This window comes from Rhineura floridana, chromosome 5, assembly GCF_030035675.1.
Source record: "Rhineura floridana isolate rRhiFlo1 chromosome 5, rRhiFlo1.hap2, whole genome shotgun sequence".
Classification (NCBI taxonomy): Eukaryota; Metazoa; Chordata; class Lepidosauria; order Squamata; family Rhineuridae; genus Rhineura; species Rhineura floridana.
In genome coordinates, this window is record NC_084484.1 from 95,547,700 (window position 1) to 95,567,607 (window position 19,908).

The following is a 19,908-nucleotide window of genomic DNA, read 5'->3' on the forward strand; positions in this document are numbered from 1 at the left end:
ACATTTGCGCACCACTGCTTTATAGTAAGCTATCTAGAACTTGCAAGCCAGGTAGGGTAAACGTGTTCAGAATGTACTGGAATTTACAAGGTAATTCCTATTACTTACAGCTTTGTGAGTTCGGGTGACTTCCCTGTGGCTGCTATTGAAGAGAAGTTTCAGAGGCATTTTGTTACTGCAAATCATTGGTTATCAGCTGATCAAATGACATCTCCACAGAACGCTACCTCCTTGCGGTATGTTTGAGATGCTAAATTATGGAAAGAAATGCAAATATTCCTGGGAAGCTTCAACAGCTTAGTCTAACCTTTCCTAACCTAGTGCTCTCCAGACGTTGCTGGACTGCAGCCTCCATCACCCCAGCCATTGGCCATGCTGACTGAGGCTGATGGAAAATGGAGTCCAACAACAACAGGAGGACCACAGGTTGGGAAAGGCTAGGTTTATCAATGAAACTTAATACTCTCTTGTGGAATGTGCCCAGGGAACCACAGGGCTGTAAGGTTTATATATTCCTGGGGAGCTTCCTTATTCTTTGTCCATTGGCAAAAGCACTAATGTGCATTAGGAAAATGTGCATTAAGAAAATCACAGGGAAATGTGTATTGATTCCAGATGTCTTCTCAGTGCATACTAAATTAAACACCACACTGAATCCTCCATTCCTTCCTTTACACTGGCCCCCAGCAGGGTGCAAGTAGCCCCGAGATTATCAGATTATAACTGGCCATTATTCCCAATGAGAGAGTTGATTGCACCCCTTATATGTCCTTCAAGCAGCCTTGCTGCTCCCCAGGATCATGCACAGAGGCAACTTGTGTTCTGGAGGCCCCCTATGAGAAAAACAGGGCATCTGGATTTACATATGGGAGGTGCAGACAGTTCTGTCATTGGGAGTAATTGCCAAACATGTTTTGAAGCTCTCAGAACCACCCATACCCACTTAAGGGCTAGCAGGGATGTAAGGGAAGGGGAAACAGAGGAACAGGCTCCATATTTTGTGGGGATCCCCATACACATGGGAAGGGATGGCTAATGCTGAATAAGTATGTAAATTAAAAAATAATGTAATCTTCCAGTCCAGCCATGTAGTTAGGGCTGGACTACAAGGTACAGGTCTGGTGTTACAGCAGTAATCACTGCCTGCAATGTCTGTTCTTAAAACAAACAAACAAAAACTTTTTACAGAGCAAGTGCACTGCTGCAGCTGGATCAATGCTCCAAACAATCGCATCCACTACCCTTAATTTCCGGAGTGCTTCTGGGCCCCACATAGGGAGGGCAGGCACAACTATCTGCAGCATTGTGCCAACTGTACCAGCAGGCCCATTCTGTAAAAAGCTTAAAGCAGAAGAAAGGACGTTTCAGTAACTGCTACTGCTTAGAGACAGGAAGCTGCTGTTTACTGAGTCAGACCATTAGTACATCTAGGTTAGTATTATCTACATTGACTGGCAGCTGCTCATCAGGGTTTCAGGAAAGGGACATTCCCAGTCCTGCCTGGAGATGCCAGGGATTTAACCTGGGATCTTCTGCATGCAAAGCACATGTTCTACCACTGAGCTCTGGCCCTTTCTCATTTGCAGAAAGATATGCAAATATTCCTGATGCCTGGTAAGAGGAAGAGAGGCTGACCAGGCAGACAGGGAATGAACAATGGGCCCCCTTCTCTAATTTTTTGTCCAAAACATTTTATAGAGGTTGTCAGGTACGCTGGTTCCAGAGCAGCCAGCAACCTCTATCAAAATGTTGAAAAAGGATTAGAAAAAAAGGTCCATTCATTCCCCTCCCCACCACCTTGTAAGAAGGAGGAAGGAAAATGGGTCCTTTGTTTTGGGGAAAAGTGAAAAAGGGACCCGTTCATTTATTTCCCATCCACGTTAGCAGGTGGTGGGAAGTGGATATAGGGCCCCCTTTTTCCCCATAACAAAAGAAAGAATAAGGGGACCATTTGTCCCCTTCCCACTGCCTGGTAACTGGGGGAGGGAGTGAACATTCAGTACAGCAGGGAAGGGGAGAGAAAGAAAGCACTACCATGGTGCAGAGGGCCCCTGGAGGGTCCCCTCAAAGCTGGCAGTACTGCTGTTCCAACCATTGCCTGTTGCTGATACAAATGAAGGTTACATTTATGTAATTATTTAATACCATTTCTGAATTGCTTCCCATAAAATATCTCAAAATAATTTCTCGATTTAAAAAATCAGCAATAAAAACAATTACACGTCATATGTAAAAAAAACAATTAGAGCAATTTAAAAACAATTAAAATCATTTTCATATGTAAGAATGAGAGGGGGCGGGACAAGATGGCGGCAGGTATGCAGTCCGTTTACTGTTCTCCTAATTGTTTGTTTTAATTGTTCGAACAAGGGCCATAATACTAACTAGCCTGCTGGAAACCCACTCATTTGGCTATTCCCTCGGCTTTTCCCTTTTGGAATTTGTGCTTGATGGTCAGCTTCTTATCTTCATAAGGGTGTAAATCTGCCATCCTTAATCACAGCGTCTGGGGAGCTGCCAGAGTTTTCATACTACTACAAGCAGAAGCAGAAGCCCAACGCTTGAAACTTCCCCTATCACTTTTTTAACAGCATACCCTCCCTGCTGCTTTTGTGAAATGGTTTTAACAAGGAAAAAGTGTAAAGAACTAGAGGGGAACCCCCAGTCAGATGAAGTGCTCCAGCTCGACCAGCAACCGAAGATTACTCAATTCTTTCCTCCCACGACACTGGATACTCACCTCCCTATAGAGGAATCGCAGACTCCATCTTGCCTACCCCCTCCGATTCTGGATTGGTCTCTAGATCATGTAAATGACATTTATGAACTGAAAGGAGACCCTTCCTCACAATCTCTTGCCAAGGAACTTGCACTTGCTGACCGTCATCTCTCCCCAGAACCCAAGCAGTCTGATTCAGAGCCGGCACAAGAGAGTTCACACCTTACAGACACAGAGCGTCCTGCTAGACTTTCTACAACCTCTTGTATGGGAGTAAACTTAAATAACACCTCTTTGACAGGTTGGACACTTCTGATTCTAGATGAACTAGAGTGTATTAAAACCTTTCTTTCTGAGTGCAACGCTCTCTTGAACACCCTGGTGTCAGTTGCCAAGACGTTACACCCCAACACGGCACCCTCAATTGGAGAAGTAGGCGCTTGTTACTTTTGGAAGAAGAAATCTAAGGCGAAGTCCTCTTCCCTGCCCTCTCAACTTCGGGCAGGAAGGACCAAGCATCATCCTTCCCCCAAGCGCCGAAGGAACACTCTTCTAAAGAAATCAAAGAACGATAAGAACTTCAAATTACCTCCCTACAAGAGATTAAATTACAAGCCGCTCTTTGCCTTGCTGAAAACTCCATCTGAAGAGCCTCCCCTTTCCTCCAGAGGGAAGCTTCTTCCAGTGAACTCTATGGAATCGGGGAGGGCAAAGCGGAAAGAACTTGTTGATTCCGCTACTAACACTCTGACTATATGTGCGGCCATCCAGTCTCCCCCCTTAACAGTGCGGGTCCCATCTTGCATCCCAGTTCCTTGCCCTAACCTCTGCATGCCTACGCAGAATGGTTTGACTCTTAGTCCTCCACCCAGAGGGCATTGGAACTTGATTTGGATTCAGAACAAAATGGCTTTGCTCAATTACCCCAACCCCCCCCCCGATACCATCCGCAACACCTCTCTAAACTTCGGTTCTGGGAAACCCTGAAGCCTTTTCTCCCAACCCAATTTTATTTATCTGACATTTTACACATCGATTTTCTTTTTAACAGTCTCAATACGGCGAGTGCAATTGTTACTTTTAAGAAATCTGCCACTGCAAAAATGGTATATGGCCTAAAGGAGTGCTTAGGAAATTCCGGCATCTACATTCAGAGATATTTTGAAAATATGGCCCCTCCCCAGCCCCTTTATCCTTCATCATCTACCTACATGAAGAGACCCACTTCACCTAACTCTGCGCCAAGTCCGTCAATCTACTCTCCATCTATTCCTCTCCCCACCAATCCATCAGAAATCCAAGTTTCATTAAACGCCTCTCTTGAAGACCCTCGAGAACCAGAAGACCTCCAGTTGTTGGAAGTTTTTGAAGACTTACCTAGAGAGGAGCAGCTGGCTATAATTCTCAGAGTGGACCACCTTAGAATGGACCTGTCAGCGCTGCAAATTAACAACTCCACTCATTCTACACACAGAAGGGCAACAAGCCATCGTGACCTCGCAGACGAGAAGCGGGAACCTTTTGACTGGATAGGGGCTCAATACCTCCAACCTCATGAACTTGGTTCCCCATCAGCAATGAACAGAACCCCAGATGCACCTGTGCAAATTTTGCCTAACTGTGATCGTACCCCGAACTGCTGTGTCATGACTTCCCCTTTGTCAGTCTTGACACTTACCAAAGAGCCTAACTGACTTCATTCAGGGATCAAGTCTTTGTCTATTACAAACATCGAACATAGCTCTTCCCAGCTCACTTTACTATCCTGGAATGTGGCTGGGTGGGCCAGCAAGTCTAAGGATCCTGAGTTCATTAGGCATATCCGAGGTTTTGATATTATTCTTTTACAGGAAACTTGGAGTAGAGAGGAAATTTTATTGAGCGACTTTCAGACCCACTCGCTTCCAGCTGCGCTTAGCTCAGCTGGAGGATGTCCGAAAGGGGGTCTCTTAATTTCGGCTTCAACTGGGCTTGTAGCAACCTCTTTAAATGTTGGTTTGCTGGAAAATATAGCATTGGCAGTTTTGTATAGGTTTCCTGCCACCTCCTTGTTGATAATCAATGTGTATATTCCCCCTTTAACTAAGAAATATGAAATCAGAGCCGTATAGTCTAAACTGGAGAAGTTTATCGAAAAACTCCTAAATGAGCACCCCAAAGCCCTAGCATTGATTGCTGGTGATTTTAATGCTAGGTTAGGAGCTAATAATAATGAGTTATATGCCCATTTTCATTTATTGCCACCTGAAGAGGAGTCGGAGCACCCTCTTCCGCAGAGACAATCAAAAGATCATAAATGCAATTTTGCAGGGCTCTGTCTTACCCATCTGACTCATTCTTTAGATCTTATAGTTCTTAATGGCTCTACAGGGGGTGACTATCAGGGCGAATTTACCTTCCTATCCAACCGTGGCACTTCAACGATTGATTACGCCATGTTGTCTTACAAGCTTTTTAATTGTGTGGACTTTTTTGAGGTAGGCGCGAGGGGGGACAGTGATCACCTCCCATTGCACCTGGTTTTAAACCTGAGCGACCATGTATTTCTCGAAAAGAATGAACCAATGTTGAATCTTTTGGCGGAGTTTAGATGTGCTCGATTAAAATGGTCCCCGAGTCTGGGTTCTAATATGAAAATTTTTTTACAGTCTGAGCTAGCCCAATTGTACCGTAATGATGTAATATCCACTCAGTCTTCCGTTTTGGCAATTGATTGTTTCCAAAAATTTATTCTTACTATCCGCCAATTTTTAGCTCCAAAATGGTTCAACAGTTCAAGGTCCCTCCCAGATCACTCCAAACCCTGGTTTGATAAAGAATGCATTATGTTAAGGAAGGTATTAAGGGACAAATATCAGGAGTACAGATCTTTAAAAACTCCTCTTCTGTCTGAGGATTACTTCGAGACTAAAAGAAGTTATAAAGCTTTAGTCAAAAAAAAGAAATTAAATGCTAAAAGGGAGGATTGGGAAAACCTGCTGAAAGCAGTTAGAACGGGTGATCAATGCAGATTTTGGAAATTGGTGGTCAGGGGTGGCCAAGCAGTCGCTGGGAACAGGAATTTTCACATTCCCCCTAAGGTCTGGGAAGCTCATTTTGGCTCAATATTTGCTAAGTCATCGCCCAAAGATCAGGTAAAGGATGATTTGTCTTATTTAGATTCGCTTCCAGAGTGGCCCCCGGTCTCAGTTGCAGAAATTGTGTCTCTTATTGACAAACTTAAAGCAGGTAAGGCCCCCGGAAGCGATAATGTGCCTCCTGAACTCCTTAAAGAGAATGCAGATTGGTGGGCCCCACTACTGGCTGCACTTTTTACCCATATTGACAGAACAGCATATATACCAGTAGACTGGAAACAGGCGATTGTTATTCCCCTTTTTAAAAAAGGGAACCACCAGGACCCTGCTACCTATCGCCCGATTAGCCTATTAAGCATAATTAGCAAGCTTTATGCTGCCCATCTTCTTGATAAATTTCATGACTGGCTCGAGGCGAACAAGATTTTAGTAGAGGAGCAAGCTGGCTTCAGGATGGGCCATTCCACCCTTCATCATGGGCTGGTGCTGCAGCATCTAGTGGAAAAATACATGTCCCCCCCCCCGGAGGTGCACTGTTTGTGGCTTTCATTGACTTCAAAGCCACGTTTGATCTGATTCCCAGAGACAGACTTTGGGAAAGATTGAGGGATTATGGTATGGAAAGCCGGCTTCTCATCTTGATCCAAGGTCTGTATAAATGTACCTCTCTTAGAGTCAGATGTAACCAGGGAGGAGGGTTATCTGCTTCAATCCCTACCATTAACGGTGTTAAACAGGGTTGCGTTCTTGCGCCGTCCCTGTTCAACTGTTACATCAATCCACTAATTTCCCATTTGGCTGGAGAGAATGTCCATCCCCCTAACTTAGCCGGTAGACCTTTGCCAGCACTTCTGTATGCTGATGACATGGCTCTCCTGTCCCTTTCTTGCGTGGGTTTGCGCCGGAAACTACGGGCACTTGGAGCTTTTTGTGATCTAGAACATCTTACAATCAACCACGATAAATCCAAGATTGTAATATTCTCTCGCAGGAGAGTTAAACATCAATGGCGTTTGAATAATCGCCCGATTGCACAAGTTTCATTCTATAAATATTTGGGCATTATTTTTCATTCTTCCGGCCTTTGGTCTACACACTTTAAAAATATCAGCGATAGTGCCCAGAGAAGTATCAGGGCAATTGTCTCATTTTATTTTGCAAGTGGAGGCCAATATGTCCCGGCAGCTATGGCGATCTTTAACACCAAAGTTTTACTCCAAATGCTTTATGGCACACAGTTGTGCCCTTTGGCTAATTATGCCTTGTTTGAATGTGTTCAGTCAAAATTCATCAGGTGTATTTTGGCCCTGCCTACTTGTGTTCCAAATGTGGCACTTTGCCATGAGGTTGATACTCTGCTGATTGAGTCGAGGGCTTGGATTTATAGAATAAATTTGTGGCTCAGATTGAACTTTGCTCCCCAGGGGCTTGCCCCTTTAATCTTTCAGGATCCATTTCAATTACTGTGGAAGAGGGCGGTGTTCCACAAGCTTCAGTCCCTAGGATTTTCCCAATCTGTTATTTCCCATTTGGGCTTCTATAAAACCAAAGAACTACTTGCACAGCGTATAAGAGACACAGAATTTCAGCACAACATGTCTTTATTGCCAGCCTTTCCATATATTTGGCCTAGAATAAAAGTGCCTGCTTTAGCCTCTTATTTGTCATCATTAAGTCTTCCTAAATATAGGAAGGCTTTTTCCTGGGCCAGATTTAATGTCTTGCCTTCTGCAGTCCTAGAGGGTAGGTATAAGAAAGTTCCCCGCCTAGAGAGATTTTGCATTTGTAACACGGGGTCGGTGGAGGAGGTGGAACATGTTATTCTTCATTGTCACCTCTACTCCAACCTCCAATCACGATTCATCTCCCCTTGTCTCTCCAACATAAGGGCCAGCACCCATGGTAAAAACAAGTTGTACCTTTTACTGGAAGATGGTGTCCCTTATATCTCTGACATGGTTGCAAGATTTTGTGTTGCTGCAATAGCCCGCAGGAAAAGTCTGATCTCAACTTTAAATTGTTAATACTCTGTTTATGGAAGTATGTTTACTGTGCAAAGCCGGTCTTCGACCGAATAGTATTAGTATAGTTTTATAAATTTTAAGGCTATATTGTATGTTTTTTCTTTTTTTAAAAAATGTATATATATATATATTTAATTGGTCTTTGACCGTAATAAATTGTTGCTTGCATATGTAAGAAAGATTTAAAACAATTTCATGTGTAAAAACAATCCAATACAGATACAGACTGGGATAAGGATCTCAACTTAAAGACTTGTTGAAATAGAAGGGTCTTCAGTAAGTGCCACCTACTTGGTTGATGAAGTGGGGAGAGGCTAGGAGAATGATGCTTGAAAGTCTATCACTTTTTTTTCATTTCAGGGAAGAGTGTGCCTCAGGCAATGTGATTGTCTTAAAATGTTTGGGTAAGTGCTTTACAAAATGGAGCAGAATCCAGCTCCAGTTTCACAACAAGAGGTGGGGAAGAATGTGAAAGCTAAAAAGTCAGAGGACACTGAGTAGTTATTCTCTGCAACCTCTGCCAAAATGTGCAAGACAAGAGCACGGTGACAGATCCAGTTCATTTCCATGGGTCACATGTTGTGCAGGAGAACTTCCTGGTGGGGTGAGAATTGACATTAATTCTTGGGAATGTCTCCTTTCTGTAAATAAAAATTTAGGAACTAGAAAAAAGATTAAAATTAAATACAAGGGAGAGCTGACAGATGATAAAAAAATGTAAAGAGATTTTGGGTTATCGCCAAAGAAAGAGGAAACATTTTCTATGAATGTAGTCAAGGAATGAATATCTGTCAGGAATGTCTCTGAGTTAGATATTACTTAGATTCGAAGACTGTTTTTCCCCCCAAAGGTATATCTCATCCAGATAAGATTTCATGAATAGTGACAGTATGATGCCATTTACTCTACTTTCCCTTTCCCATAGCCTGTGGTGCTAGGTCCAGGTCTTCCCCACGAATTGTGGGAGGAAATGCATCATTTCCCCAGCAGTGGCCTTGGCAAGCTAGTCTTCAATTTCAAGGATATCATTTGTGTGGAGGATCTGTCATCACCCCCTGGTGGATTGTCACAGCTGCTCACTGTGTTTATGAGTAAGTGTCTCATTTATTTTTTCTGTGTTTTTGTGCCACAGACCCCAACTGCACAGGTGATTCCCAACCAAGTGTTGAGCTCGAGCCCGGTTGGGCAACAATTGCATGGGAAGGGCCTCTGCATTTGGCCCTGCCCACATAGTGCCAGGTTTCTAAATGACACAGCAGTGTCGGAATGTGAAGCCATAGAAAGGTTGCTTACATGTGACTGCTGAAACATGTACAGGGCATGATACTGTGCTAGGAAAAAGACAATTTCTTGACAGAGGAAGATCATGAAGTAGGTAATTTTCTGGGACCATGGGAAAAAAACAGGTTTAGCTTCTGCTATAAGAAATGCAGTGAATGTGAACAGGTGCAGATGTGTAATAGTAGGCATTGAGCATCCTTTTTAAAAAGAAAATAAAAGGCATTGGTAATGAAGGAACGTGTGTGTGCAAAATACAATGACCAGAAGAGAAGCAGTGTAAAACCTAGGTCGACACCAATTATGGGTAGCTTTTTGTCTCCTGAGAGACAAGCTTAACAACAACAAAGTATCCCCAAAGAAGTAGTTTGCACACAATTTCACATCATTTAATGCAGTATTGACTATAGTAATACTAATAGGTGGTTTGGATGCATAATCAGAACAAAAAATGGAATTAGCAGGTGTTTTACAGGCAAGGTGAACATTCAAAACTTTATTACTAACAAGCATTGGTTCAAGATGTGAAATTAATTATGGCTGAGCACTTGTGAATGTGAAAAGAAAAAAGTAAGACGCTCTAGTGATTATGCATGATTTCTAGAAATGTGACTTTTATTATAGTTATGTCATTGATGGAAATGACATCTTGTGCCGCAATTGACTTGGTATCAGAGCCAAAAATGTGAATTAAAGGTTTGGCAGACCATTTTAAATGCTGAAAGCCACTAACTTTCCCCCCTTCTAATGTCTTTATTTCAGTTTGTACTTGCCTAGAGCTTGGAGCGTGCATGTGGGTTTTGTAATACTGGAAGAAAACCCTGTTAATCCATACTTAGTGGACAAAATTATATACCATAAAAATTATAAACCTAAAACAATGAGGAATGATATAGCACTGATTAAGCTGGCCAATCCACTTGCACTAAATGGTAATTTTAAATCTACTATTTCTTATTGTTCTGCATTTAAGGTTTGAACAGATGGTTGCTGTCATGTGCTATATATTTTGGAAAGTTGTTTGTTTGTTTGCTATGTATTTGGATACCTCTTAAGATATTGTGACCAAATTTTGTGTGATGGTTCCTGAGATCATGGAGCAGTTTTTGTTGCGTGTGTGCGTGTATAGATCATACAAGGATGGAATCCAAGAGCGTTTAGAACAGGAATAAGACAGGCCAGGCAAGTTTCTTGTAAGAGTCTTTACTAGGCAAAGACATTAGACACAGTTCTCTTCACAGACATTTCCCCCACTCTGAGATTTTGCAAGTCTCCCACCTTATCACGCTTCCCAGCCAGCTGCTGACCTTGGCAGTCTGGCACTCTGTTCTTACAGCTTAACCCTTCTGCTTCAGGTTTCACTCTCTCTGCTAAAAACCCTGTCTGTGAGTCTCACAGCATGCTTCACTGACCAACAGCCCCCACCTGAGACTCACAGATTACAAAACTTACATTTCTCATTATTACATTTCTACAATATTAACTTTTACAATACATATCAGTTTGTTTCCTTACAGTTTCTATTTACATTTTCAGTTCAGTTCTTGTTTCTTTATTTCTTTATTTACACAGATTTCACAGATTCATTTTGTTCACTTTTATTTGATAATACATTTATATTTCATTCCTCAACACAAAACTTCCACATGAGATCCATTGTTTCTTTATCTATTGGTCCTTCTTTTTCCCATTCTACTGGAATTTCATCTGTTTCATTATTCTGTTGTGTAACATTAAATGTGAATCTCTGAGGTGGTTGACCTTTCGTTTTTCTTTCTGATCTTCTAACATTATCTATTTCCATTTCTTCCTCACTCTCTATTTTACTTGGACCTGCACCTGTTCCTGCACTTGTACTTGGCATTTCTGTATCTTGCATTGCCATGTCTTCACCTGTCAGCCTTTTTACAGTACGTCTTGAGCAAGTTGCGTAAACCATTGGATTTCATTACAAGCTGCAGACAGACCCACATATTCAGCCTCAGCACTGGATGTTGCTACAATATTCTGCTTTCTGCTGCACCAATCCAGTACTGAGCCATGCAATCTAAGAATAATGCCTGTTGTAGATTTTCGACTGGCTATGTCTCCAGCATGATCTGCATCTACATAACAGTCTATGCCTCCGTGTTTCTGTGCTGACAGCATTAATCCCTTTGTTCTTGTGCCTTTCAGGTATCTTAGCACTCTTTTGACCCCAAGCCAATCATGTTCTGATGGTTTTTCGACTTTTCTACATAAAATGCCCACTGCATTGCATTTATCTGGTCTAGATACCTTTACAAGGAATTGCAGTTTCCCTATAACATGTCTGTAAAAGTCTGGCTTTTCATATGCTTTGTTGCATTCTTCTTGCTGGAATGAAACTGTCATTGGTGTACTCACAGGGTTGCATTCACTCATGCCACAAGTCTCTAGCAGACTATCTATCTTCCCTGTCTGCAATAGGGCAAAACCACCATCTGTAGTGCGTATTATTTCTGTTCCTAGATACTGTGCAACCGGCCCTAGGCGCTTTGTGTCCACATGCTGTTGTCGTCTGTGTTTGGATACAATTGGATCCCATTTTGAATCAAAATGGCAAAATGAACCTTCTAAAACTGCACTGATTTTTAACCACTGATTTCAAAACTGCACAGTTTTTTTAGTTTCTTATAATTCCTGTGCAACACAGGTGCTTGGCTGCTAGTTAATAATATAGATAATATAATAATAATATAAATCTGTGATACATCTAACATATAGAGGAGATAATGATTCAGCAATATGAACAAGATCAGATGGCAACCTGCCTTTCTCTTGACTTGGCATGCCAGCAGCACTCTAAAATATACACCTTTTTTTTGAGGAGGGATCCTCAAAAATGTGGCCAGAATAATAAAGACTGCACCATCTGTGCTGCTCTTGAAGTCATCCTACCATCCATATCAATGGATGCGGAAGCATTACAGGCTAAAAATTAGTCTTCCCGTGAGCATTGAGGACTGGATGTGCATAATGAATGCACCTGATTACCTAATGGAAGGGTGACCAGTTGGTGGCAGGAGACACAAACCACATCTACTCCACTCTGCACAGCAATTTTATCTGTCTCACAGAGGTATACTCAAAAAACTGCCATAATTTTGCTTGGAAGGACAAGACATTGTGTGGATAGTGTTTGATCTTAAGTACCAACAGAGTTAAGGTAAAGGGGGTTGCCAACCTACAAAAGCCCTGAGCTCCTGCTGGGAGGAAGGGCGGGATAATAAATAAATAAATAAATAAAGGCCTTCATTCATGCCCCAGGCAAGGGCCCAGACACTGAGCTTTCTTTTTTTAAAAAGTAAGTCTCTAGCCCTCCTAGAAAGAAAGTTATGAAACAAAACTTGCAGATACCCTTCTAAGCAATTTCTGTGAAATGAACTGGCCTGGATGCTCCAGTCTGTCAGTGTTTTTATCCAGTGAGTGAGTACAGTGGGTCAGTGGCGTACCAAGGGGAGGGCAGGGGGGCCATCCACCCCGGGTGCACACAATAAGGGGGTGCCAGCAAACAACGGAGCTGCTCCCTCAGGGCTCTGGCGGATCTTTTCAGTGGCAGGGAACGCCTCCGCAGTGGCTGGCTGGCTACGAGGAAGGGGGCCGGCGGCACAGCTCACATCCCGCACCTGCAGGGCTGCGCCAGAGGCTCCTCCATGGCACCACTCGCTAAGCGCAGCTCTGTGCTCCCTCCGTCGGCTGCCCGGCAGCAGCGCTTGCTGCCGCCCTCCTCCTCTGCCTCCTTCTCCCCTTCCCTGTCTGCCCCAAGAGAGGCAGCCCTCAGGCCCTCAGAGCAAGGCGAGTGCCGGGCTCCGTGCCGGGGCGGGGAGAGTGGGAACACGCCAGGCCCCTCCATCTGGCCAGGCAGGTGCTTTGGCGGCCAGATTCATTTGCTGCTTGCCCGCCTGTCTGCTCAGCAGCACCCCTGGCCGCCAGACAAGAGGGCCGTTGCACGCAACTCGCGTGAGTGTCCCTGCGGGTGTCTGGTTGGCCATGAGACAACAGCAGGGCAGGCTAGGTGGTGCCGCTGGCCTGATCTGGCTGCAGGGCTCTTTCACGCTCCCCGCAAGCAAGCGGGGCGACCTCCATGGCGCGGCCACCACTTGCCGCTCTGCCCTGATCACCTTTTCCTCAGCACACCCCTAGCCTCTCCTGCTCGCAGCCGCTCCTCAGAGGGCTCCTCCTGCAGCCTGCCTCTACCAGCAGATACGGTGAGGGCCTCCTGCTCGGCTTCTGTGGAGCCCCCACAGCCAGTGGCAGTCTACTTCTGTATCACATCTGGCCGGGGGGGAGGGGCTGGGGCCATTATTATTATTTGTTTCATTTCATGATTATTACTGTACTGAAAATAATTTTTTTGTGTAGGGTGGTGTTAAAAAATGATCCGCTCCGGGTGTCAAATATGCTATGTATATGCAGTGGGTACAGGATGGCAGCCTAGGCTTTGGTTGAAGATTGGCATCGGGGAAAGTAGGGTTCTTGTGCTTTTAACAGCTGTGTCTCCACAATCAGAACCAGCAGGACATAGCTGACTTCCCATGATAAACATGAGGTGTGCTGTGGGGAGGCGAGAAGCAGCAATGACTATACTATGTCTAATTTTGTATTATGCCATGCCCCCTGCGGCTGCCAAGTTGTGTTATGCCATGACTCCATGGCAGCCATTTTTTGACTGGCCCTCTCAGCACTCTCTCAAAATTCAAAATGTGTCCACTGGTCCAAAAAAATTGGTGACTCCTTCCCTATAAGAAGAGCCAAGCAGGATCAGATTAAAGGTCCATCTAGTCTAGTATTCTGCTTTCCACAGTGGTTATCCAGAAGTCCCTAGGAAGCCAACAAGTAAAGCATCAAGGCAATAGCCCTCTTCTACTGTTGTTTCCTAGCAACTGATATTCAGAGATACACTGCCTCTGAACCAGAAGATTCTGTATAGATATCAGGATGGCCATTGATAGACCTATCTTTCATAAATTGGTCTAATTCCCTTTTAAAGCCATCTAAGCTAGTAGCCATCACTACATCGTTTGGCAGTGAATTCCATAAATATATTGTGCATTGTATATGAAGCAGTCATGCATTGCACTAAATATTGGCTTGATTCCTATGACATGTGGATTGATCCTTACTATAATTTGCCAACAAGGAATATATCTGACCTCTAGTATCACAAAAAATAATTTCTAACAATCGATTTATGGTACATCTGGATCTACGGTTAGGTAGAGTGAGGTGGCCACCTCAGGCAGCAGTGTTTGGCTGCCTTAAAAGAGCGGCAAACTGTGCATTTTTCAATCTCCAGAGGCACTTCCACTTGTGAAAAGAGTCTCCAATTCATGGCTCCCCTTCCAGTGCAGTCGCTGCATCACATCCAAGCTGTTCTGCAGTATGTGCATTTGTGCTTGTGTGTATCTAACCCTTAGAGAAGCTTTTCAAAGCAGCAACAATGAGAAGGAAACATGTACAGGCTGAATTAAATGTGAATGTATTGTTGGTTGTATTTTTTGTATTTAAAGTTTTATTACAACATTATTGGATTTTCATGCTAATATTTTGTTTGCCGTCTTGGGTGGACTCGGTCCATAGAGGTGTCTTATAAATATTTAAATAAATAAGTAAAGGAGAAGGCAGGGAAGCCCCATCGCAGAAGAGGAACTCTAACTGTGGTTCTTTAGACAATGATCCAGAAATCCCAATCTGCACTCCTCCCATTTGCTTGTATTGAGAACCCTATATTTTTACCATTGGAATAGGGATTGTCAATTAGATTTTTCCACCTCACGCACCAAATGAATGCCAGTAGTCACAAAAAACACAGGAAACTGCCTCATACCAAGTTAGACAATTGCCCCATCTAGCTCAGTATTGTCTATGATACATTGGCTTTCCAGGGTCTCTGGAATTGAGCCGAAGGTTTTCTGTATACAAAGTATGTGCTCTACCATGAGGTATGGTTCTTCCCCCAAAACTCCTTTCCAAAAAACATATATCTGTAATCACTGGTAGACTGGTAGTTCATCCATGTACTTGTAGTACTTATCATGGTGATTGTTATAGTAGATGGACTAAACTTCCTGAAGAATACTGGTATGGAGATAATTTATGATAATTTTAACATTTGTTTTGATACATGGGATTGTTTCCATAGATAGAAAACCCCATAACATCTTTTTTTTAAAGTTGAAGAACATATTCCTTGATCTCGTATAAATTAATGCACTACAAACAGACCCGTTATAGCAAATGACCCAGAATATGATGGAAATGCAAGCTTGAATACCCATACCCGTTTTAAGTATTATGTTTTTATTCTAAGTACATTTTTATGGAAATAAATGTAGAACTGCAGCCAATCTATATTCTATTTGACCACTAAATGTCTATAGCTAAATAATTGTATAGTTAGTTCAAATAAAACATGAAACTCCCCTACTCCACTTCTTGTTGCCTCTTTGCCTGGTCACAATTATGCAGTAATGGTATAAACCACAACTGGTAGAATTCCTCTTCTATGAAACTCCTGTAGCAGGTATGCGGAACCTTTGGCTCTCCAGAGGTTGCTGAACTACAACTCCCATCAGCCCCCGCTAGCATGGCCAATGGTCAGGGATGATGGGAGTTGTAGTTCAGCACCCTCTGGAGGGCCAATGGTTCCCCCCACCTGTTTTATAGTTATAACAGTCTCATCAGGGTCTAGAGTTCTGGTCTGGCAACTCTCTGCCCCATTGGCTCCCTGGACCACAGTCTCCAGCCCTCCAAGCTTTATCTGCTTGCTCACTTCCTTCCTGCCAATAGTGCATAGCCCAAGCTTTCTTTTCTCCTTGGTTCCTTCTTTGTTCAATCCACATCTCCAGCGCCCATTTTTCCATCAGGTTTCTGCTTTTCAGGTCACTGCCTATTTTGCCCTATCTTTTTCTATATTTGTGCCAGCCTATTGTTTGACCATCCTCCCTAGCACTCCTCTCTTCCTTTCCCCATAGAATATAATCCTTCCTGATTTAAAGTGCTGTGAAATTTCTTCTGAGACTCCTCTGCTATGAATCCTCCTCTCATTTCTTTACTTCTTGCCTTTGTCTTCAAATGTTCTCCTTCTTTCAGGTTTTTCTCTCTCAGGCCATCTGTTGCTTACACTGAATCCTCCAATCAGCCAGCTTTCCTCTTGTCCTGTAGCCAGTGCATTTTTGGTAAGAAATGATAAAAGCACTGTGGATACTAGCACAAAATGGCTCCCATAGGCAGCAAAAAAAGAAGTGCTGATACTCAGTACTGGTGAGTACTGTCACAGAAAAAGCCCTGGCAGTAGCTTTCCAAACTCCATGGGCATCTTCCCAGTCCTCCACTTGCCCCTGTGTGAAATTGTAACCCCAGCAAAACTGACACCTTTTCCTTCTCTCACAGAAGCTAGATTGCAAACTGCTGTGTTCCCTGAGCAAATGAATATTCTGAATTATCAGTTCAGGCTTCAGTGTCAAAGGCTTCACCACCACAAATGCAATACAATATAGATTATGTGAGTGAAAGCACATTATGCAGTACTACTACTGAAGTCAAGTTAGTCCGGCCTGATGCTGCCTATATTGGAGGCCACTTGGGAACCGTATTTAAGCTGCTCAGAATTCTTTGGAGGAAAAGTAAGATGTAACAAATAAATAAAACACCCTCATATGACTACCAAAACTATGTATTATGAAACTGCTAGTTTGGAGAGCAGGTATTTCTTTTTACACAGGTCATATAGAACCAATTTGTCTTCCTAATTTTGGAGAATATTTTCCGGAAGGGAAAATGTGTTGGATATCAGGATGGGGAGCTACAGAAGAAGGAGGTGAGTATTTTAGCATTAATTAAAATTAATTAATAAAATTAATTCAAGAGGCAAATTCAATAAATATTTTTCTATAAACAGAAAAATTCCAGACTGACCAAAATGCTGAAATGGAATTGCTGATAGATGTGAATTATGGCATCGTGTAAACAGACTTCTCCTCTTCACACCTATCAAATAGGGGTGGGAGGCAGTCAAGTCTCTATGTGAGACACAATGTGTGATATCCAGCGTTAGTCATATTGTCAGAGTAGATCCATTAAAATCAATGGACTTTAGTCCTTAGATTTCAGTGGATCTATTCCGAGTATGTCTAAAGTCGGTATCACCCAATATTATTGGCCCAATTGCTTTTAGTGAGACTTTAAAAAACGTAGAGGATGGAACAAATGGTTCAACTATCTCTAAAGAGAATTAAACACAGCATTGGTTGTCTGGCATCATAGCTAATAGCCTTTTAAGAAGTTGCATCTTTGTTACCCCTCAAATTGAGAATTTAACTTATGTTTAAACAGGTGACACTTCAGAGACCATGAATTATGCTGGTGTCCCTTTGATTTCTAACAAAGTGTGCAACCACAGAGAGGTCTATGGAGGAATTGTAGCTTCATCAATGCTCTGTGCAGGTTATTTAAAAGGAGGCATAGACACGTGCCAGGTACGGACATTTCTTAAGGATGACTGTCTAACTGAGCAGTCCAATGGTGAAGGGGATAGTACCAACTCTCCAAGGTGTGAAGCACCTTAAAGGCAAAAATGGCACTTTAAATTGGGCCTAGACATGATCTGGAAGCCAGTGAAGATGACAAAGAACTGGCATAACAGGTTCATAACGCCCAGTCCCAGCTGGAAGAGAAGCTGGAGGAAGGTAGTTGCTTGCCTGTGGATACCATATGATGGACAGTTTAAAAATCTTTTGATAAATAAATCGGATATAATCAGTATGAGGCAGCCAGTGAGTGATTACAAAAAGGGGAGCCAAGAGCAATCGTTGGGTGCCATATTCTTAGGGGCCTGAGTCCGTGCACATCAGTGCCATAGATTGTGGGACTAGGGGAAGAAGATAGGTAAACTGTAGAGTTGAGGTATCATTGGCTTGGACAAAATTTAAATCCTCAGGTTCGGTCCCTGGCATCGCCAGTGAAAAGGATCAGGTAGCAGGTGATGAGAAAGACCTCTGCCTAGGACCCTGGACAGCTGCTGCCAGTCAGAACAGACAACACTGAACTTGAATTTGGCTGCTAAATAGACCAATGGTCTGACTCAAAACAAGGCAGCTTTTTTTCCTGTTCTGCTCACTAACAGAGAAAGAGAGACGGCTGTTCATTTGCATTTGCTAAGTCACATAAATAAAAACATAAGCTTGTTTAGTAAACAGTTACACTGGATTGCCCAGAGGCAACCCTCAAAACATGATGCAGTCAAGACGTACGAGACTTTCCCCATTGTTCTGACCATGGCTTTTCAAATGATGGTGTCTTAACTTGTGCTGGCTCAAATGTTATGAGCAGCTGTTCCTGTTTTTTTTCTTTTTGAGACCTGGACAAAAGTTGTGTATTCCTGTCTCTTTCAGGGAGATAGTGGGGGACCACTGGTATGCGATGATCTGAATACTTGGAAGCTGGTAGGAACAACCAGCTTTGGAGTGGGCTGTGCGGAAGAAAACAAGCCAGGGGTCTACAGTCGCATCACCTCTTTTCTGGATTGGATACATGAACAAATGGAGGTTTATTTCGCAATAGATTTTTTTTTGCCCCAGCTTTGCTACATATAGTGGGGGCAGGGGGCTCTTATGTTTCTTTCTTAATTGCTACTCCTTTCCATATATATGTGAAGGGATTGAGAGAAGGGGATTTGTACTCCATTCATGTATTGCATTCGGCTGGTTCTAGGAGCAATTGTTAAAATTCAGTGTTTATTGGGGGGGGGAGAATCCTGAGCCCTCAGTCTTAAGGGGAGGGAGAGGAGGGGATTAAGTATGGGAAACATGCAAAGATTTGTGCCAGGACACTTCAGTGCCAACCCTGAGCTGAAATGTGAGAGGAGTGATAGCCTGGCCTCACCCTAAATTTCTTCTGTTTGCCAGTAGATAAGATAGTAGAAAACTGGATAAGAGCTGCAGGGCCATGTTTAAGTGTTTCCTGCTAGGTTTTACAAAGCAGATTAAGGTTAAGCAACACTTTTTGAAGCACGAGCACAGATCACATAGATAGTAGCAGGTATCATGTAGGGCTCTTTCAGTTTCAACAGTCACATTTTGAAGGAGTGTGGAGCAGCATCTACTTGGTGGCTATGAAGCAAGGTCCAGGGCATAGCTGCTTTACATGGAATGCAATGAAGGGAGCATAAGAAAAGAAAAATATTTCCAAGTGAAAAGAAATATTTCTTTATGGTGAAAAAATAAAACCCTATCAGGATCACTGGATCAGTGCCTTATTAGTGTCTGTCAGTCACCATCTGTGAATGCAAATAAAACTTTGATTAGAAAGAACCATTTGTCCATCGCCAGCTCTCCAAATTCCTTACCTAGCTATCCATTTGCCTCATACAATTCCATTGCTTCTCTTGGCCCTATGGGTTCCTACTAGCTGCACCATTCCCACAGGTTTGCTCATGTTTTGCACCATTCTCACATGTTCTTGAGATTTTCATGGCAGCATATTCAGCTAGACCATTGAAATGAGTAGGTCTTCTCTAAGTATGACTAACACCGGATATTGTCCTATTTCTCTCTCAATCCACATATTTAAAAAGCTGCCACAACATAGTGAGAATGTGGTCAATCGTGCACAGAAGAGGTGTTAATTAACATCTGTCTTCTTTTGGTACTGTGAAAAACTCTTCCCAAAGTGCAGAATTTGAAGTCACTTCCATAGCTAATTGTTTTATTTTCTTCCTGAGAAGCAAGACTTTTGATGTCTCAAAAGGTACATGCTTGCTTTGTGTTTGTAGAGAGAAGAATGGAAGAGA

At 42.9% G+C, this 19,908-nt stretch overlaps 1 protein-coding gene across 1 annotated transcript in view; it reads left to right on the forward strand.

The window, feature by feature from the left end:
- TMPRSS3 (transmembrane serine protease 3) overlaps window positions 1–18,817 on the forward strand; it is a 30,586-nt gene extending 11,769 nt beyond the window's left edge. Inside the window, exons 6-12 of the mRNA XM_061629705.1 lie at window positions 111–236; window positions 8,181–8,224; window positions 8,746–8,911; window positions 9,861–10,030; window positions 16,843–16,938; window positions 17,454–17,596; window positions 18,512–18,817. Of these exons, the coding sequence (XP_061485689.1) occupies window positions 111–236; window positions 8,181–8,224; window positions 8,746–8,911; window positions 9,861–10,030; window positions 16,843–16,938; window positions 17,454–17,596; window positions 18,512–18,712 (946 nt within the window). The 3' untranslated portion in view covers window positions 18,713–18,817. The remainder of the gene's footprint in view (window positions 1–110; window positions 237–8,180; window positions 8,225–8,745; window positions 8,912–9,860; window positions 10,031–16,842; window positions 16,939–17,453; window positions 17,597–18,511) is intronic.
- Window positions 18,818–19,908: the final 1,091 nt, after the last annotated feature.